The sequence below is a fragment of the Mus musculus genome, chromosome 7 (genome assembly GCF_000001635.26).
Source record: "Mus musculus strain C57BL/6J chromosome 7, GRCm38.p6 C57BL/6J".
Classification (NCBI taxonomy): Eukaryota; Metazoa; Chordata; class Mammalia; order Rodentia; family Muridae; genus Mus; species Mus musculus.
In genome coordinates this window covers 29234961-29250163 of record NC_000073.6, presented here as the reverse complement: position 1 = coordinate 29250163, position 15203 = coordinate 29234961, and the positions used below count along the sequence as shown (strand labels likewise).

The window sequence follows — 15203 nt, the reverse complement described above, 5'->3', positions numbered from 1 at the left end:
GTTTTTTTTTTTTTCCTTGCCTTTACTACTTTGGTTGGTGGAGTGGGTGTTGAGTTTTAGATAGAGTCCACTGCTATTTAAGACAAGCTCTGGCTGTATATTGACTAATGGGCCAGATAGGTCTACCTGAGACCCTGTCTCAAAAAAAGAGGGTGGGTGGGTACTAGAGAGGTGGCTCAGCGATGAAGAGCACTGGCTGCTCTTTCAGAGGACCTGGGTTTGATTTCCAGGACCTACATGGTGGCTCACAAGGGTAACCCTAGCTCCAGGGACCCCTGTACTGCCTTCTGGCTTCAGGCAGCAGGCATGAATAGGTGTGCATACATAGGCAAACATCATTATAGGGAAGAATTTAAACTGTAAAGAGGTAAGGTGCTAGAAGGTGGTTAGGGGTATTTGTTGTTCTAGTGGCTCAAACCCAAGGATGGCTTCCACAGACAGCAGCAGGCCTCCACAAACACACACACACACATTTAAAAATAAAGTTTTTCAGGTAATGGGAAGCACCAAGTATGTGCTGGAATGACACGCGTGGAGCCTGCATGACCAGTGCAGGCATTTCTGCAAATGGACATTAAGCAGGCATCCAAGGTGGCACATGGCCACCTTGATCCTTGAAGTAGCCACCTGTTCCTGCTGAGAGGTGGGCGCTCACTTTTGGAATATACAGGTGGGTGTTTTGTTTTGTGTGCACGTGCCTGGATGTGCACCTGTGGAAGTCCAAAGACGGTGTGCAGGCGTGAGTTCTCTTAGGTGGTTCCGGGTGATTAGATTCACCTCATTAACCTGGCAATTCTACACAATGAGCCACCTCACCAGCCTCCTTATTTTCTTGAGTCAGGTATATTGCTGGGTGGCACAGAACTCACTCTGTAAGGCCAGGCTGGCCTTGAACTCAACTTGCCTCTGCCTCCTGAGTGTTAGAATTAAAGGTGTGTGTCACCAAGCCCAGCACTCTTATGCTGTGTAGCCCAGGCTATGATAGAGTCTTCAATCCCCCTGCCCCAGTCTCCTGAGCAGTGGGCTTACAGTACCTAGCTTAGAACTAATGTTGATGTTCCCGAAAGTCACATGGTGAAGCCATATCCCAAATTGGAGGTCTTATATTCAGACATGGAGAGCCAAGACTAGAAGCAGGAAGCAGACCATCTCTGTACTGGGGCTCTCTCCCTGCCTATGCCTAGCTTCCAGCCCCGAGCCTTGCCGACTATGAGGTAAACTGCTGCTTAAGCACTAATCTGTTATGTTTAACAGCCCAAATTAAGACACCTGCCTTTACCCAAACAACGCAACACATTTCACCACCATGCACTCTGCCAAGCACCAGCCTAGGAATTCAACCCCACCACCCCAGGGTACAACTTTGCTGGTGCTTTTCAGCTGCCGCCAGGGCGCACTAGTCTGGCCACCAAATTCTTCAGACACTACTTATCTCAGCTCGGAGGAGCTGAGAACCAGACCTCGTTGCTCCCAGAATGCACTTTAACTTTGTTCAGTGTACGGAACGGCTTTCCGGAAGCAAGTACCCCCGCAAAGGGACCAACTGATGACTAGTCTCACCCCCTTTCTCCCAGACACCTACAGCCACTTCTAACCCCACTTCCCACTTAGGAAAGTCTGGGTGGAGCCGGGAGCGCCAGTGCAGTGAGTCAGGGCCAGGGAGCTGAGGGACAAAGGTCCGGAGGGTGAGGCTTCGCGGAATTCCTGAGATGGGCAGGTCGTGCAGTCCCACCCCCTGCCCTAGGCTCTGCCTAAAGTTTCCGGCCATCCAGACTGGTCACCGCCATGGAGTTTGACTTGGCCGCAGGTAAGTTCCCCGGGGAGTGGTGGATTTGCTGTGTAAGGGGCCAGACTCAGAGCCTGGGAATACTGAAGGGAAGCTACGTCGCCTACATAACCATGTAACTCCCCTCTCCTCCGCAGCCCTGGGCCCTGGTTCTAAGAAGCCAGAGGGGGCAGGCCATGTGGGAGACCCCAAACACTGTCCTCTTAAAGCGCCGGGCGGGCCAGAGGCAGGCGCTGCTCACAAGCCGAGGGTAAGTCACTTCATCACCGGCACCGAGTCCCGAGGGCCCGAGATGAGAACTGGCTTCCGTCCTTGGTCCTCGGCCACACATCAGCCTTCCAGTTTGGGTTGGAAGCTGCTCGAGTGGGTCCCTGTCCTCACTGTAACCACTCCCTCCCCAACCCCCATCTAGCGTGTCTCTGGCAGCTCCTCCGACTCCAGCAGCAGTAGCAGCTCCAGCGACTCAGAGGCAGAGGGGAAGGTAAGAGACGGTCCCTCTCCCAGTGTGTCCTCTCGCACCTCAGACCCAGGCCCCGCTGCGGTCAGGGTCACGTTAGGCTCCTTGCCGAGGTGAGTGGGGCGGGTCCAGTACAGCTTTCAACCGGGCCACCTCCTCTCCTACCCACCGTCCTTGGCTCTCCAGGAGTATGCCGCTGGCTGCAAGAAGCATGAACGCTCCTCAGACAAGGCCAAGAAACCCAAGGTGAAGAAGGAGAAGATGGAGAAGAAGGAGAAGAAGGAGAAGAAGGAGAAGGAGAAGAAGGAGAAGAAGGCCCCCCATTGACTTATTAAACTTGCAGCCCTTTCCGCTCCCCAGCGCCCTCTGCCGGTCAGAAGTGGAGGCTGCGCCGAGCCCATCAGGTTTATTGTTGCGGGTGTGCAGTAGGCGACATGAGCACCTTGGCTAGGAAGGAGGGCGCGGGCCTGGAGGGCGGGAGCCCTGGTCAAGCGAGATGAGTGTGGGAGCTGGAGGCCAGGCCGCAGCTCACCGTACAAGGTGGAAGGTGAGCCAGTACATGAGTACCGGCTGCGCAGCTGCCACTGCCATAGTCAGGTACATGCGCAGCTGGTTCCGCGCCCCACGCACTGGCACTCCTTCGGCCGCTGCCTGGGCCAGGATCTTGAGCCGCAGTGTCCGGATCTGGGTGGTAAGGGTAAAGTGGGGGTCCCGTAAGTGCCAGGCAGCTCGGGATGAGTCCCTGCCCCTCTGTGGCCTCCAGTTTGTGTTCCTAGAAGGGTCTTTTGAATAGCTACCTCCCCCAAGCCCTGTGAGCAAACCTTTGCAGAGGCAAAGGCCAGAAGAGAGGCTAAGAATTGTAGATCCCGGCCTGAAGAGCATGGCCTAGCTGCTTCCACCTACTGGGAGACAGTTGCCTTCACGCAACGCAGATCCTCACAGACACTAGCCCAGTGCCCTACCACAGAGTAACACTCCCAAAACACGCCAGCTCCAGAAGACAAACTAGAAGAGCTATTTCCTTTTTGGTTTGGCTCAGATGCCTTCCTCCCCCTCCTTCTCCCCCTCCCGCGCTCTTTCTCTCTGGGAGGCAGGATCTTGACATGTAGACCAAGGTGGCCTCGAGTTCCTGGTGATGGATCTACTTGAGCCCTGGTATGCACGTCAGCGCAGCCTGCAGGAGCTTGGTAGCGAGCGCCCTTCACCTGCTTAGCCACCTCACTGTTCCCGATGTTTCTTTGGGGGTGTGTGTGTGTGTGTGTACCTATATTTGTGGGAGTTAGAGGACCCTTTACCAAGTAGGCTAGGCTGGTACCAATGAGCCCCACATTCCTAGCTCTGAGATTATAAGAATAGATCTACTTTGGGCTCTTTTTTTTTTTAATGTGGGGTCCAAGGATTGAAGTCAGGTCTTCCTTACTGATGGAGCCATCTCCCAGCTCCCTTAAAGTAACATGATGACAAGGCTTATGCTTGTGGACCAGGGCCCGTGTTACCCTCTGCTTCCCCCTCATGCTCGGTCTAAATCCTCCCAAGACTCCGGTGCAGTCACCAGGCATCCCATTTTACAAAAGAAACTGAGGCTTAAGTAGAGGAGGTGATTCACTCCGAGTACACGGCAGTCCAAACATGGCCCCTAGTCAGTATTTTACCACAGCTGGAGGGACTCAGGGGCATATTGGCAGAAAGCCCAGCATACAGAGACAGAAGTAAGAGTGAGAGCCCAAGCAGAGCCTGTGTACTGGGCAACCCTGGCCCTAGCCTAGCATCCAGGCTGGCTCTTGCTCTCAGAAGGGCGCACAGAGTCTGCCTCTTCCAGGAGGCTCTCCTAGCCCCCAGATTTGGTACTTGGATGCTCCAAAGACCTCCCCAAGCCTGCCTGGGAAGCCTGGGGCCTCAGCCTTGCCCGCCCTGATCCCCACTCACCATGAATACAAAGATGGACACACAGCACCAGGCAAGCACCAGGTAGTAGCCGATCTTTCCAAAGAGCAGACCCGTGAGGACGCCGCCAATCATCCTGAGGGGGAAGGGGGGAGGGGAGAATCAGTGTGAAGAGGCCAAGGTCTGGGACTGGCAGGCAGGGCAGGAGCACTCACCCCACATATTTGTAGCCCAAGAAGGCCACCAGGTCAATGGTGGTGAGGTCGGTGTTGACAGTGACCAGGTAGAGACTGAGCAGGATTGCTACGACTTCCAGAGTCAGCCAGGCCAGAGCTGAGCTCGCCTGCAGTCCCAGGAGGTCTGGGGAGAACCTGCCGGAAGAGATGTCCCCTGAGCATCACCCGGGGCAGCCCTGTGTCAATGGAACAGAGACCACCAAGGATCTGGGTCTGTCCCTAGACAGTGACACTCAAGTCAGGGCTTAGATGGGGGACCTCAGAGCCCTGTGAGGGGTACCAGGAAGGTTCCTCCCGATAAAGAAAGGGCAGCTGAGCTGAAGCCTGAAGTCAGAACTGGTGGGGAAGGGGCCTTGCTTCATCTTGGAGCCTTAGCAAGGAATCCACTAGTTCCATGACACTTGTTTTCGATGCCACAAAAAAGAAGAAACAGGCGACTGTAAGGGAGAGATGGGGCCTGATCAGCCTAGGGGTTAGGAAATGACACAGGATGAGGACCACAGTGAAGGAGCAGGTGCGGGACACAGAGGGAAAGAGCACATTCCTGTGTCAGGGAACTAACTGGATGTGCAAAGGCCCCGAGGCAGCAGCAGGGCTGGGGGCACAGGGTCAGCTGCTTGACCTTTGAGCCACTGACAGCTTCAGGATAGGGAGGAGGCCAGGCCCACCTCTTAGAGCTTTTAGTTGCTGCTAGAGTGAGATTATAAGGGGTGAAAGTGGGAAGCAACTTATTTAGGGGGATTGTGAACATAAGAATAGATTTGTGGGTGGAAGCCAAGAGGAAGGAAGGTTGGATTTAAAAGATGGCCTAGCACAAATGGGTTTGATGGGTTCCATGTGAAAGGTGTCACTGGAGTGACTGGCCACAAGGTGGGGCTGTCCCAGGACAGGAGAGCTGAGACCTCTCTGATGGCTCTTGGCCTCCATATCCCCATGTCTTCCCCTGCTCCAGGATCCTTACCTGTCCTGGGTCCCCAGTGCAAGGCCGGCCACCAAGATGTAGGTGATGAAAGCCATGGCTGTGGAAGACAGACACAGACACTCGTCAGAGGAGGGAAGCCCTTCCCGGGCACAGGCACCCAAACATCCATCCCAGACATGCCTAGGCAGAGTAGGGAGGGGACAACCTGGAATGTAGAGGTCTGGAGCATTGATGTCGAAGCGGGGGGCCACTGGGGTGTCCTGTTGGTACTGTACCTCCCAGTCCTGTGGAGAGAGTTGGGGTAGTGGCAGCACCCCAGGGTGGGGGGGTCCTTCCACCCTGCTTGCTGGCGGGTACCAAGCAGGTGCTGCTCACCTGGTGAAGGTAGGGAAAGACCAGCAGCCCAAGCTTCTTGCCCACATACACCGTGTCCACTGCAAAGTAATACTTGAGCTTGCTGACGGGGATGAAGCGGTCGATCTGGAGGGACAAAGCTCAAGCCTAAGGCCCTGTGGCGCCCGCCCGCCTGTCAGCCATCTGCTCCCAGCCCACAACCCACCGTGTTAGCTGACTCACATTCTTATCTACCAGCTCCTTGCCCTGAGCGGCCAGGCTGCTCCCGTAGACCATCGCCATGTTGGACATAGGGGCAGCCAGGAAGGCTGCGTCGGATGAAGAGGGGGGGTAACCCAGACCACCAGGTGACGGCTGGCCTCCATAGCCCCGGCTTGGGGCAGAACTCGTGTCATCAAAAAACTGGTGGGGATCAGCCATGCCTGGTTGGGACACTGGGACCCTCCGCTTTGAGGCTGCGGAGAGAAAGGGAAGGACTTCATTAATTCTGCCCAGGTTCCATCACTCTCTCTTGCCACAGCTGGGGCAAGGGTCGCCAAATAGCCTCTGTTGTGACGTCAGGTAGGTTGCCTGCCATCCCACCACCCATCCATCCATTCATCTGTCCATCTACCCTGCCATCGATTCACCCACTCATCTATGCATCCATTCATTCATCTACTTAGCCATCATGCATTCATTGATTTTGCCCATCGCCCATTACCAATCCATCGCCCGTCCTTTACTTACTTTTCCACCTGTCACCCACCCACCGTTTACCCCTCACTTTCCATCTACATGAATAACGATGAGAGCTCTTCATCTCGAGGTCTACTCTGCACAAATCCTACACAACCATGACCAACAGTGCTTCTGCTCCTAGCCCTTCCCCACTGAGTCTCCACCAGTTGTCCTCTCAGTGTCCCTGGCACATACTCAGCTCAGGGCTCTGCGCTGGCCATGCCTCAGCCTGCAATGCTCTCCCCCAACTCTCATGGCATCCTGCTCTCTGCCCTAAGGTCTTGCTGCATGCATCTCTGCCATGCATCTCTCTTGGCAGCCCCCACCAACACCTCCTCCACTGATGTCTACAGCACTGAGCATCCACAGACAAACGAGCTGTTTTTCTCTTGTTCGCTATAGGGTCCCTGGAGCGGGAATGGCCCCTTGTTCACAGGTGAATCCCCTAGTTCCCAGAACAGGCTTAGAGTGGGCACTCACCCTATTGGGCAGCTACGGGAAGCAACCCAGCCAGCTCCATGGCTAGTATGGAGCATCAATCCCGCCCCGTGTGTACAGCACAACAGTTAAGCTCACTTACTCACAGCCAGCCCACATCAACTGAGGCTATTACCATCTTTAAGTTACCAATACAGATGTTCCAATTCAGCACAAGGGTTAAGGGACAGGCTCTCAGAAAGAAAAGAGCCTCTGAAGGCGTGGGTGTGAGCTTCTCTAAGACTCACAGAAGGTGACATGTACCAGGTGAGGCTATGGGCTTCTCAGGGCGGCTTGCTATTGCCCACATTTCACAGAGGGAGGAGCCAAGACCAAAGAAGCTGAGGTTCAGAGTCATGCAGGTCCTGCAAGACCACGCCTACTCCCAGAGCTTGCCTGGCCAGCCACAGTGTTGCAAGTCTCTTACTACAGTAGGAGGCAGGAGGATCTCTGTCCCAGGCCAACCTAGTCTACACAGCAAGTTCTAGAACCAGGAGGAATACATACAGTTTGCCAAAGACATCCCCAAAAACCAAACAACTCTCCCCAGAAACAAAGCAAAACCAACAATGAGGTAGAAAGGCTGGGAAAGTGGCTCAGCCGTGAAGAGTACTGGCTGCTCTTCTGGAAGACCCCAAAATCCCCAGTACCCATGACCACCAGGGAACTGGTTGGCTCCAGGGGCGCCCTTCTGGCCTCTACCTTTACACACAGTCACACAAATAAAAAAATTAAAGACGCCGGTAGGTGGTAGTGCACACCTTTAATCCCAGCACTTGGGAGGCAGAGGCAGGCGGATTTCTGAGTTCTAGGCCAGCCTGGTTTACAAAGTGAGTTCCAGGACAGCCAGGGCTACACAGAGAAACCCTGTCTTGTAAAACCAAATAAATAAATAAATAAATAAATAAATAAATACGATAACAAAAGCAACCCCAAACCCAAGGTAGCTAGTGCCTGAAGGATGACATACGAGGTTGACCTCCAGTGTCCACATACAAGGTCCAGGGTTCAATTCCCCTGCATGGCATAAAACCAAAACAAAACCCCAGAGCTACCTGTAAAAGTTCCATCTGACTTCTTGGGGGGAACCCGGGAAGTGGAGACTGCTGAGTGGGTCAGGCTAGAGAGCATGGCGAACAGAGCTGGGGACATGGAAAGTGGCCATTTAAGTACTGAGCCAGGGGGCCAGTGGAACATGGAAGCTGCGTAGAGCTGGGCTGAGGAAAGGGAGAGAGAGGAATCCCCTACCTTTTCAGACTGGTCTAAGCAGGGGTGGGAGGCAGTGTCTGCAGAGATGGGGTAGCCCCTGGGTCCCAGATATTGGCTGCTGAGCACTGGGAACTGCACACTGGGAGGAACAGTCAGACCATGGTGAACCTGCAGTCTACACCCATAGACTACGTGGACAGCTGGCCATGGTCCTTCTCATCTGCAGCCCCAGCACTCAGGAGGCTGAGGCACTGTGAATGTGTGCCACTTTGTTTCTAAAGACTGACTTTATATGTGAACCACCATGTGGGTGCTAGGGGCAGGAGCAACAAGTGTTCTTAACTAATGAGCCATGTCTCAAATGCCACGTGTACACGTGTATGTGTTTGTGTGCGCTCGAGTGCAGGGTGGACCTGTGTGCTGAGGCCAACCACAGCTGTCTTTCTCACTCTCCACCTCCCAGTCTGAGACCAGATCTCTCACTGAACCTGTAGCTTGCTGATCTGGCTATTCAGGCCAGATGACAAGGCCTTGGAATTCTGTCTTGGCCTGCGAAGGGCTGGGGTCACAGCATGAACTGCCACGCTTGGCTATTTACGTGGGTGCAGATCGGGTCCTCCCACTTGAGCAAGGTGCATTTGGCTTCACTAAGTCATTTCTCCAGCCCCTCCCTCACCTTTTTTGAAACAGGCTCTCATTATGTAGCTGGCCTAGGTTGGTCTTGAACTCAAGACCCTTCTGCCTCGGCCTTCCATGTATCTAGAACAACAGGCCTCTCCCTCTAACCCAGCTTGTTCCACTCCAATGAGCATTATTAGGTCCTCAACCCAGGCGGTACCAACGTCCAATCCTCAGTCGCCACAAAACTACCGACTCACCTCACGCGCCTCACCCAGAAATGTCTGGCTGGTGCTTCTGTCAGTAAGGCTCTGTCTGCTGAAGACCTAGCAGCAGATAAGATGACCAATGCTCCTGCGTTCCCAGTCACTCTCTGGGCTGGATCCTTTCCAGCTCTCAGAAATGGGTGACCTGATTGTCCACTCTTGCCCTCCTCGCACAGAGTGCACGCTCACAGCCAGGCTGCCTCTGGGCCTCACCTTTCTGCCCACCTGCTCCCCTCTGACATCCAGCCAACCAGCCCTCAGCCTCCCACAGTGCCTCACCTTCCCTTTCGTCCCCACCACTGCCTATTGGATTCACGTGTCCCACCTATTCTTCTTTTTCCTTCTGGCTCTTGAGTCAGGGCTTTGCTATGTAGCTCAGGCTGCCCTCAAACTCTTGGTTTTCTGGAGTGCAAGCATCTTAGGTGTGTGCCGTCACCACACCAGGTGCCTGGCCCCACTCTTAGCCCCATTGAAGGAAGTCTCCAGTGGGTAGCCAGAGATATTTTTTTAAGTACTGAGCACTGGAAACCAGGGCCTTGTGCACATTAAGCAGAAACTCTAACACTTAGCTGCATCTCCAGCCCTTTTACTTTACAGACAGGGTCTCGCTGGGGTGTGGTGGTGCATGTCTTTGATCCCAACATTAAGGAGACAGAGGTGGGTAGATCTCTATAGGTTCGAGAGCAACCTGGTCTACATAGTGACCTCCAGGACAGCCAGGGCTACACAGTAGGAACCTGTCTCAAAAGAAAAACCAACCATCCAAACCAAACCAAAAACCAAAACTAGGGTCTTACTAAGTTCGCCAGGCATAGCTACCTGGGAAGGAAGCTGCTTAGAACCGGAGATCCTGCCTCTCCCTCCCAAGCGGCTGGCATCTCAGGCTTGTACCACCCATCTTGGCCCTGTGATCCTCTGATACATTTATCTTTTTGGTTTTGGTTTTTCGAGACAGGGTTTCTCTGTGTAGCCCTGGCTGTCCTGGAACTCACTTTGTAGACCAGGCTGGCCTCGAACTCAGAAATCCGCCTGCCTCTGCCTCCCGAGTACTGGGATTAAAGGTGTGTGTCACCACTGACCAGCTTGTTTTTGTTTTGTTAACAAGTCCTCACTATGCAGCTCTTGCTGTCCTGGGACTCACTCTGTAACCCAGGCTGGCTTTGAACTCATGGATAACCCTCTAGCCCTTGCCTTACTAGTGCCTGAATTCCAAGTGCCCCCCAGGTGCATCACCTGCATGGTCCCTTTTCATCCTCTGCCCAAGATCAAGGGCCACCATGCTGAGAATCGAATTCTAACACCTCCTCAGCCCTGTCAGCACCCCTGGCCCCAAGGTCTCTCAGGTCCCAACGTAGACAAACCCCTTGCCTTAACACACAGTACTATCAACCTAGAACCATCCTCCTCCAGGAGCCTGCTGCGCCACACTAGGGACTCTGCTCAAATGTTCTCCCTCACTGTCGCTTCTCATAATGGCCAGGCTCCTGATTTCCCTCCTCAGCATCAACTCAATTGTGTATCTTGTTGGCACAGCCTTTCTCTCCAGGAATCCCTTAGGTCTTTCATCATTAGGCATGCCCTCTTCAAGGACTCAAGGATACTTCCAGTCAACAACTGAGTTCCACATCTCCATCCCAGCCCCAACCTATCTGCCTGTGCACTCTACATCATCTGTCCAGCACTCTATTAAAAGGAACTAACTCATCTTTGTGTGTGTGTGTGTGTCCGTCCACCATAGATCCATCTCAGGTAGTCAGGCTTGGTGGCAAGTGCCCTTACTGGAGCCATCTCTGGGAATCCACCCCTGACTTCTCACACTGTTTACTTTAAACACATGTTGCCCAGGCAGGCATTCAAAGTCGACTCCCAAGTGCTAGGGTTACAGGTGTGCACCATGAACCCTCCCCCATGCTTCTATCACAGCAGTTCCATTGCTCTGTACTGGCAGCTTTATGACAGGAATAAATGCTAGCTGGTCACATATCACAGGCCGGCCAGACACTAAGGAGTGAAGGGGTAAATGGAGCCTCCTCAAACCCTAGTCACAATCAGGACTACACACACACACACACACACACACACACACACACCACACACACTGGTTCTTACTACTCTAGTTGACCGACAAGTTTCCTTCCTTGGAAAGTGTCTATCTTCCTCCTGAACTCTAGCTGTAAGAAAGCAAGGACCAGGGCTTTGGTGGTTACTAGTGTGTACCCAAATTCCAGCCCAGGGCCTGGCACAGGGTTCACAGGAGCAAGTTATGTTAGATGAATAAATGAAACAAACAGGACATAGATATTGAGAGACCAAGAGGAATTCAAATTTACATCTGGGAAAAGAGGTTAACGAAGCTGGAAAAAGGAGGTTAGCAGGACAATAAGTACTGGTTGTGTTCTTAAATGGGATGTAAATATGGCCCTGTCCGCACAGGGAGTGCCCAGGGGCCGTACTGTGGAGCGTGGGTGACAGTTCCTAAGCACTGAAGAGTCTCGGAAAGGTGGGTAGCACAGGAGGTCAAATCGCTGACTGCAAATGAATGGAAGTAGCGTTTCTCTGAACACCGCACTACATTTTCCTCCAACTTGCTTTCTTTTAAAGGAATTTTTTTTAAAGAACCTACCCGCGATGCGCCCCCTACCCGGACTTGGCATCCCTGGGCTGTGCACACCTAGAAACTCCAGGTCCGGGATCTCGTGACCTCCGTCCGACCTGGAGTGACCTCGCCAACCGCCGCGACGGCCCCGCCACACCCCTCGCCCGCCCGATCTCCTCAGCCAGCCACGTACGCCACTTACGCAGCCGGGGCGTCCCCGCCGGCGCCGCCAAACCTGTCGCGTGCATGCTTTAGATGCCACGGCCGAGAACGCCACAGCCGCAGTTTGGAATGGGCCCGCCCGGTTCCCGTAGCCACGCCCCAGTAGTATCGAGAGACCCAATAGGTCTCACGATAGCGCAAGAAAGCCACACCCTCTGGAGGGGGTGCAGCCTGGTTGAGTGGGCGTCGGCTTACATAAGAGGCGGGAACTGAGGCCAATGACGTAAGGGAAGAGGCCGTACCTTAGCGGCAGCAGGGCGGAGCTTGGTGCGATCTAGGAGGAGAAGACTTCAGGCAGGAAGGAAACGTTCCTATTGTTGAGCCCGAAGTCGACGGAAAATGTAGTTCTTTACAGGCAGGCACTCGATTTAGTTAACTGAGAGCACAGGGAGGCTGAAGAAGCGTGAAAGGCGGGGAGAATGATGGATTATTGCAGTTATGCCGGCTCATCTATCGTTTACACAGACGCAGCACTCATTTTTATTATTTATTTATTTATTTATTTGGTTGGTTGGTTGGTTTTTTTCGAGACAGGGTTTCTCTGTGTAGCCTTAGCTGATTTGGAACTCACTCTGTAGACCAGGCTGGCCTGGAACTCACAGAGATCTGTCTGGCTCAGGATTAAAGGAATGCGGCACCAGGGCCCATTTAGGCTGAGAAACAAAGTTTAGCTTAGTGGATCACTTCTGTATTCCCAATACTGAGGAAGCTGAAAAAGAAAGTCATGAGTGGGCTGGTGAGATGGCTCAGCGGGTAAGAGCACTGACTGTCCTTCCAAAGGTCCTGAGTTCAAATCCCAGCAACCACATGGTGGCTCACAACCAACTGTAATGAGATCTGACGCCCTCTTCTGCTGCGTTTGAAGTCAGCTACAGTGTACTTATGTATCATAATAAATAAATCTTTAAAAAAAAAAGTCACGAGTACTGGCTTTGAACATAGTGAGCTCTAGTCTTACAAAAAAAAAAAAAAAAAAAGATTGGGGCTGGTGAGATGGCTCAGTGGGTAAGAGCACCTGACTGCTCTTCCGAAGGTCCAGAGTTCAAATCCCAGCAACCACATGGTGGCTCACAACCATCCGTAACAAGATCTGACTCCCTCTTCTGGTGTGTCTGAAGATAGCTACAGTGTACTTACTATAAATAAAATCTTTAAAAAAAAAAAAAAGATTGAAAAAGAGGCCCTCAGCATATTAGTTCAGAAGAACTGGTAACTTTCTTCGAAGGTACCTTTAGGCAATTTCCCAGAAGTTCATAAAAATGTTCTCACATGGCTCTTTTCCTTCAAGCTTTCTGTCCACCAGAGGTGCATACAGCCCTCACAGTTGAATGCACACAAGCACAACTTTGAGCATAGAACCCTGAAAACTAACTTCCTCCTGTGTGTCCCTCAGTGTCTCTTTTTCTCTTCCTTAGTATGCCCCTACCTCTTTTGATTTGAGAAAGGGCATTACACAGTCTAGGTTGACTTCGAACTCATTAAGGTAAAGACATCCTTGAACCCTGATCTTCCTGCTTCTACCTTCCAAATCCAGGGATTACAGTGTGTGCCACCACGACCCATGGCTGGCCCCTTCTGTCCTTTTTTCTGCTTATCAAAGACAAAAAAAAGTCGGAAATGCCTCTGGGAAGTGATAGCACTCCAGAAGGAGATGGTCAGCAAATGACCCTGTCCTGTGGCTTCCCTTTCCTCTTCTGCAATGGCTCCTTAGGGAGGAAACCTGTGTCAGATGCAGTCCTTTGCTGAGATACATCCACATCATTTTGCTTCGTGTTAGAGTCTGACTCCTAGGCACTACCTCCACTTCTCATTCTCAGCCTTCTTCTTGTCTAAATCCATCTATCTGTGACCTTTTTAAAAAATCAATAAGGCAGACATTTTGGGCTTGCTGTAGGCCTCTTGTGTGAAAAAAAAAATTAAAAATATATATATATATTCATCTGTCTATATATAGGTGTCTGTTGAATCCCTGCGTATTGCAGAATCCTCAAATGTGCATGTCTTTTATATAAATAGTGCAGCTAGGTGTGTTGGCACACACCTGCAATCCCAGCACTCGGGATGTGGTAGCAGGAGGTTCAGAAGTTCAAGACCATCCTTAGGTTTATACTGAGTTCAAGTGAACTACTTAAAATAATCTCCAAAAAAAAAAAAAAAAAAAAAAGAGAGAGAGAGAGAGAGAGCCAGGCGTGGTGGCACGTGCCTTTAGTCCCAGCACTCGGGAGGCAGAGGCAGGCAGATTTCTGAGTTCGAGGCCAGCCTGGTCTACAGAGCAAGTTCCATGACAGCCAGGGCTACACAGAGAAACCTTGTCTCAAATAAGGGGGTGGGGGTGGGGTGGGGCTGGATAGATGGCTGAGCAGTTAAGAGTACTGTCTACTCTTCCAGAGGACCTGGGTTCAGTTCCCAGCACCCACATGGCAGCTCATAACTGTCTATGACTCCAGTTCCAAAGGCTCCAACGGCCTCACACAGACATGCATGCAGGCAAAATACCAATGCACATGAAATAAAAATAAAAATTAATTTAGGGGAAAAAAGCAGGGCGGGATAGGTATAGCAATGGTGGTGCACGCCTTTACTCCCAGCACTGGGGAGGCAGAGGCAGGCAGAGTTCTGAGTCTACAGATCCTGTTTCATGATAGCTAAGGCTACACAGAGAAACCCTGTCTTAGAAAACAAAAGAACTAACAACAAAGAGGTCAGGGATAAATTGGGCTTGTATTTGTATGTAACATGTGTAATCCTTCCACAGACTTTAAATCATTATGTATACATATATGTTACATACACACACACACACATATGTCTACATATAATACTGTTTTCATTTACAGGTGCTGAAGATTAAACTTAGGGTTCCACATGAGCCGAGCAAGAGGTGTACTACTGAGCTTTATACTCAGCCCCGAATATCATTCCACAACATTACTCACCTCTCATTCGGTATACAGCCCAGGTAAATCCTTACATTTCTGTATCGGTTAGGAAACAGTGACATGAAAGCTAGGGCTACACCTCTGTTGGTTGTTTGTGCTGCATCATGAGGCCATGAGTTCAAATCCCACCAGCACAAATGGAAAAAAAGAAAAGATGGATACTGGAAAAAAAAATCTGTACAGTAGTACTGACTCAACTTTTGTTGTTGTTGTTGTTGTTCTTTGGTTTTTCAAGACATAGTTTCTCTGTGTAGCTCTGGGTGTCTTGGAACTAGCTCTGTAGACCATGCTGGCCTTGAACCTTCTGCCTTTTCAGAATTGGGATTAAAGGTGTGTGGTACCACCACCCAGTGTTTGTTTGTTTGAGATAGGGTTTCTCTGTGTAGCTCTGGCTCTCTCTGGTCTACTTACTCTGTAGACCAGGCTGGCCTCAAACTCAGAAATTCACCTGCCTCTGCCTCCCAAGTGCTGGGATTAAAGGCGTGTGCCACCACTGCCTGGCTAGGCTGAGCTTTTA

The 15203-nt window shown here is 51.8% G+C and overlaps 2 protein-coding genes across 6 annotated transcripts; one reads left to right on the top strand and one right to left on the bottom strand.

Moving 5' to 3' along the window:
* Positions 1-1696: 1696 nt before the first annotated feature.
* 2200002D01Rik (RIKEN cDNA 2200002D01 gene) lies at positions 1697-2643 on the top strand. The gene is made up of 4 exons (NM_028179.1): positions 1697-1807; positions 1924-2036; positions 2199-2267; positions 2430-2643. The coding sequence occupies exons 1-4, from the start codon at positions 1786-1788 to the stop codon at positions 2568-2570; spliced, it is 345 nt and encodes a 114-aa protein (NP_082455.1). The 5' UTR covers positions 1697-1785; the 3' UTR covers positions 2571-2643.
* Positions 2632-12570, bottom strand: Yif1b (Yip1 interacting factor homolog B (S. cerevisiae)). Of its 5 annotated transcripts, none has more exons than NM_001357668.1 (8): positions 11990-12570; positions 5862-6094; positions 5661-5765; positions 5491-5569; positions 5325-5382; positions 4343-4498; positions 4170-4263; positions 2632-2927 (listed from the first exon to the last, which is right to left on the bottom strand). In NM_001357668.1, the coding sequence occupies exons 2-8, from the start codon at positions 6057-6059 to the stop codon at positions 2772-2774; spliced, it is 846 nt and encodes a 281-aa protein (NP_001344597.1). In that variant the 5' UTR covers positions 6060-6094; positions 11990-12570; the 3' UTR covers positions 2632-2771. The 5 variants fall into 5 exon arrangements, with proteins under 5 accessions (NP_001344597.1, NP_084163.2, NP_001103671.1 ...); NM_029887.3 differs by lacking the exon at positions 11990-12570 and adding an exon at positions 11719-11841; NM_001110201.1 differs by lacking the exon at positions 11990-12570 and adding an exon at positions 11728-11841.
* Between the last annotated feature and the right edge of the window lie 2633 nt (positions 12571-15203).